General features: G+C 42.9%; 1 protein-coding gene across 1 annotated transcript in view; it reads left to right on the top strand.

Annotated features, from left to right (window-relative positions):
- Positions 1–1,906: 1,906 nt before the first annotated feature.
- The window catches only part of shisa3 (shisa family member 3), a 6,143-nt gene continuing 3,314 nt past the window's right edge, over positions 1,907–4,735 (top strand). Inside the window, exons 1-2 of the mRNA XM_008326520.3 lie at positions 1,907–2,604; positions 4,294–4,580. Of these exons, the coding sequence (XP_008324742.1) occupies positions 2,331–2,604; positions 4,294–4,580 (561 nt within the window). The 5' untranslated portion in view covers positions 1,907–2,330. The remainder of the gene's footprint in view (positions 2,605–4,293; positions 4,581–4,735) is intronic.

Below are 4,735 nucleotides of genomic sequence, written 5' to 3' on the forward strand. Positions count from 1 at the left end.
CTACAAGGTCCAAGAGCCCAAGAAGCTGAACTACGGACACACACTAGTGCTGAAGTCTGGCTACAAAGGGGATATACACATTAGGTGTATGCAGTGAACACAGCTGCCACTATCACAGTGATCGTCTCAACCCCGGTGAAGAAATCAACGGGTAGAGCACACCCTAGTGTGTATTAGAAATGGCTCCTTGGCATCCTTTCCGGCAACCAGGACTGTGTGGAATAAGAGGGACATTATCATCAAGATTAATTTAATTACATTAAAATAAAATGTATTAAAAATTTAAAGGTATCGATTTTAACTCCCACACGGATAAACCCTTGCAATAACAGTAAGATTACGGAAGTACAGTTTAACGTAAATATCCAACGTTACAAAATCAAAAGAACAACCGTTAAAACGTCAGTTCAAAAAAATGTTATCGCTTGTTCACCACTAGTAGAAACCTATGACACCACTAGGGGGCGTCAAACGTACATGTTTATAAGTAGAGCGAGCGGAACCTCGTTTCACCGACATGTTTGTGGTTTTTCTGTTTATTCTCCCTTTCATCAGTTCAAAGAGAGCAGAAACACTCTGATGCCAGCACCAACATGGCCGGGGGCCAACGATGAAAGGCTGAAGAGGTGCATAAAGGTTGGAAATGAAAAGGTATATAAAGCTGAAAACGAAGGAGCGTGAAGAAATGAAATGTCACTTAGTGGCTATGGAATTTATTCTGCGGTGGGATCTGTTTAATGAGGCTCTTTGTGAACTATTTGCCACAAAACACAGAGCTTGACTTTGGTTTGTTTATGGTGAACTCACATCTGGGTTCTTAGAAAGAGAGGACAGAAAGGTCATTCAAATGTTACACTTTATAGGTGGCATTTTATTAAACTTTGGGGTCATATTGGAAATATTTTGAGTGGTGTTAGAAACTATTGGACTTTTCTTTACCACCTCTGAAAATATTTTTTTCTTTGAGTTTGACAAACATTAAAAAACAACAGAACAAGCCTACGTTGTTCCTAGTTTAATTCTAACAGGTTCATCAGACTAGAATTCAACCAAGGCCAAACTCTGTACACTAACACACACACAAACACAGAGAGGGGAGGAGGAGAGAGAGAGAGAGAGAGAGGGGGTGTATGTGACAGCTGTATTTAACTAAAGCCATAGGATTTCCATCCCACTCGTACCAATAGAGGGAGCTAAAGTGCCACTAGTTGTACAAGTACCACAGTTTGAGAACCACTGCATTCCGATATATAATCATAATCATGTACATATTGCTACAGACGATGAAATTAAATGAAATGTGTACCCATTAGCCCAGGAAATAGGGAAAAGGTTTTGGCGGTTACTCCATAAACCGTGTCAGTGGACCACCAACCTTCCTAAAAGACAAAAATACACAATTATAAATGACATGCATGGTACGGAATAGAACATAATGTCACGTGACAAAAAACGTTTTAACAAGACGTAGTCCATTGTTAAAAAATGCCAAGAAGTCGGCCTTTGTTCACATCTATAAATACCTGTAAATACATTTAAAAAATACATATTTATCCAATTTTTGACACAAAAAACGACATGTAAAAAAGCCAAACAAATATTACTCCGGGAGCCGTTCATTGTTTTGTCCAGAAAGGTACTGGAACAACAACTGAAACGGAACTCCTCAGGTTCGAACCTACCTCATATATACACTGTAACGTACTGTTTATTAATTAATTAAATACGTGTTTACGTTAGTAAATGATGTTTCCGGTTGTCTAACTTTGCTTCACTCGGTCTGTAGGAATAGAAAAAAGAGGAGAAAACGCGTTTCCTTTATGGCCTAAAAGCAAATAATGACTTTACGCACAACCGCCCACTGTGAACGCGCACGTCATCTTCTATGGGGCAGCGTGAACACGCGCGTAAAATTCAGCATTACAAAACTCGGGTCGGTTGTGGAGAGGGGGCACTGCGACTTCAGCAACTTCTGCACCGACACTGTGGGTTTTCCAGTTCTCCGGAGAAACTCGGACACTATGGTTCTGCTTCTAATGGGTCAGGATCTGAAGAAAGTTCTGGGCGCACTTTTCTTCTGCCTTTAACTGTAGGATTTTCTCATGCAAACTTTGGCAATGGTTTGTTTTTGTGCATAAAGGCGGTTTGGGAAGCAGAGAAGATGAATGTGACTTAACTTTGCGCCTTTGGAGCCAGACATTCAGAACTTATTTTACCATCTACATGTCCATGAAGAGTCCGTAACTCGGACTGACCACACACACTCACTCACTCACACAGTCAAACTCACGTCGGCTGCTGGAGCCCGCAGAAGCCCGGCGGCTCCTGGGATGATGGAGCGCCTGCTGAGCTGCCTGATGCTCGGATATCTGACCTGGAATCTGCGCATATCGGACGCACAGGGGGAATACTGCCACGGTTGGCTGGACATCAATGGGAATTACCACGATGGTTTCCAGTGTCCGGAGGACTTTGACACCGCGGACGCCACAGTGTGCTGCGGCTCCTGCGCCCTGCGTTACTGCTGCGCGGCCGTGGACGCGCGTCTGGATCAGGGAAGCTGCACCAACGACCGGGAGGTGGAGAACACAGAGTTTGCTGCCCGTAAGTTTATACGTTTAAAAAAAAACCAAAACATTTATTTTAAAACATCACAAACTGTACATTTCTTATGCTGTATTATCCTAAATAAGTTTATACTTTACACAGAGTAAGTGTTTCAATGGAGCTTCTTTAAACTAAAACAAATATATATACAGTATATAACGAGATCTTCTGTGGTTTGGCGGTTTTCTGACATAAACCCGGGTATTTTATAGATTCAAGATAGAATAGATTGTCTTAGACAGGAGTTTTGTGCGGGGAAGTAATGAACGTTGACGGTCTCCATGGAGACAGTTTTCCCCGAGTTCTGAGGTTTGTTTTTATTGATATTAGAATCGGAGGAATTGACGACCACTGTTCTGATGGGAGCTGCTTGAGATTTTCTTCTCAGAATCTTCTCACATTTTTCTTTCTGGCAAGCTCCTTTCTTGTTCCCACTTACTCTGTGCGGTATGTACAGATACAGCTCCACATCATTACACTCCCATCTCTGGGTCTTACTGTGGGGACAGTGCTCTTTGTGATGACGCCTCTCCCTTACTCTAAACGACAGGTCCATAGTCAAAACAGTCAAAAAGTTAACCTAACTGTACTCTTGACTGTACTCAGTGTATACTGATAATACAAATTATACATATATATAACAATATATACATATGTATATATGTATACATATACAGTATATGAATATAAATTCGGTTTCTAGTAGTTAACCTAATGATGTCGAGCACTTAATTTAGCAATTTCTCAAGTGCGCCAAGGTAAAAGAGCCGCACATTCCTGCCCAAAACGTAAACATATCCAGTTACTGCGTCTTGAAGGTGTTCTACACTCTGGGGGAAAGTGCTGTTTATTTATTTAGGGGGGGAAATAGGAAATGATGTGAACACGGAGCTAATATGAGCTGAACTGCTTGGGAATTTGAAAGAAAACTGGTCAAGGTTTGGGGTTAAGTGAACAATTATTGAGCGATTTCAAAGCTGCTGGATGAGCTGCTGATACGGATCTGAAGGGAGTCCAGGAGATAAAATCAGAAGTCTGAAACTGGACACTAAGTCACACTGGATAGACATTTAGCAAACATACATATATATTTCTGAAATGTTCTTTTCTTTTTCAAATGTTTTTCAGCTGTATCTTTAGCTAACCTTTAGCTTTACCCCTGCTTTAGCTTTTGGTTATCTTTTTGACTTTTTTCTTGCACTTGTAGCTTAACTTTTTAGTTTTAGGGATTTTTTTTAAGGACCTACAATTTTCCCCCCGACAACCAATATGGGGTCACCACAGCAGTATTTGCAAGTGTTTTATAGACTGCTAGGTGCTAAACTAAGGTGCTAACTACTGATGCAGACTGATGCTGATTGGGGTCATGAGTTATAGCAGTGGGAAACAAACCCAAAGCAATTGCATTGCAGGGGAAGGACTACCACATCCTGTAGAACATTGTTTTCCAAAGACTGGGTTGTGACCCTCAGGTGGGTCACAATAGTTGTTTTTTTTTTGGGTCATCTCACATCATGTTTCCCAGGAGTTCAACAATAATGTCGATTGATTTGGGTCGCGAATGTTTGTGACTTTTAAAATATGGGTCCCCAGAAAAAAAGTTTAGGAAACACTGCCGTAGAAGACCGTAATAAATCAACTCCAACTTCCTGTTTACTCACGTTTTCACTTGTCCATCCTCCTCAGAACCCATCTACGTGCCCTTCCTGATGGTGGGAAGCATATTTGTGGCCTTCGTGGTGGTGGGTTCACTGGTGGCAGTTTACTGCTGCACCTGCCTGAGACCCAAACAGCCAACGCAGCAGCCTATCAGATTCTCTCTGCGCAGCTGCCAGGGAGAGACTATTCCCATGATCCTCACCACGGCTCCTCCCAGCCTCCGGGCTCCGTCACGGCAGTCCAGCACCGCGACAACGAGTTCCAGCTCGGCCGGCGGCGGCAGCTCCATGAGGAGGTTTTCTCTGGGAGGACAGGTACATCCCCAGCAGCAGCAGCAGCAGCAGCAGCAGCATCAACATCTGCATCAGCATCATCATCATCAGCAGCAGCATAGCTGTTTGGTGTCTTCTGCAGCCACCGTCTCCTCCTCCTCAGCCTCCACGCCGACACTCACTGCTCCGACTCTTCT

Source organism: Cynoglossus semilaevis, chromosome 15 (assembly GCF_000523025.1).
Source record: "Cynoglossus semilaevis isolate Cse_v1.0 chromosome 15, Cse_v1.0, whole genome shotgun sequence".
Taxonomy (NCBI): Eukaryota; Metazoa; Chordata; class Actinopteri; order Pleuronectiformes; family Cynoglossidae; genus Cynoglossus; species Cynoglossus semilaevis.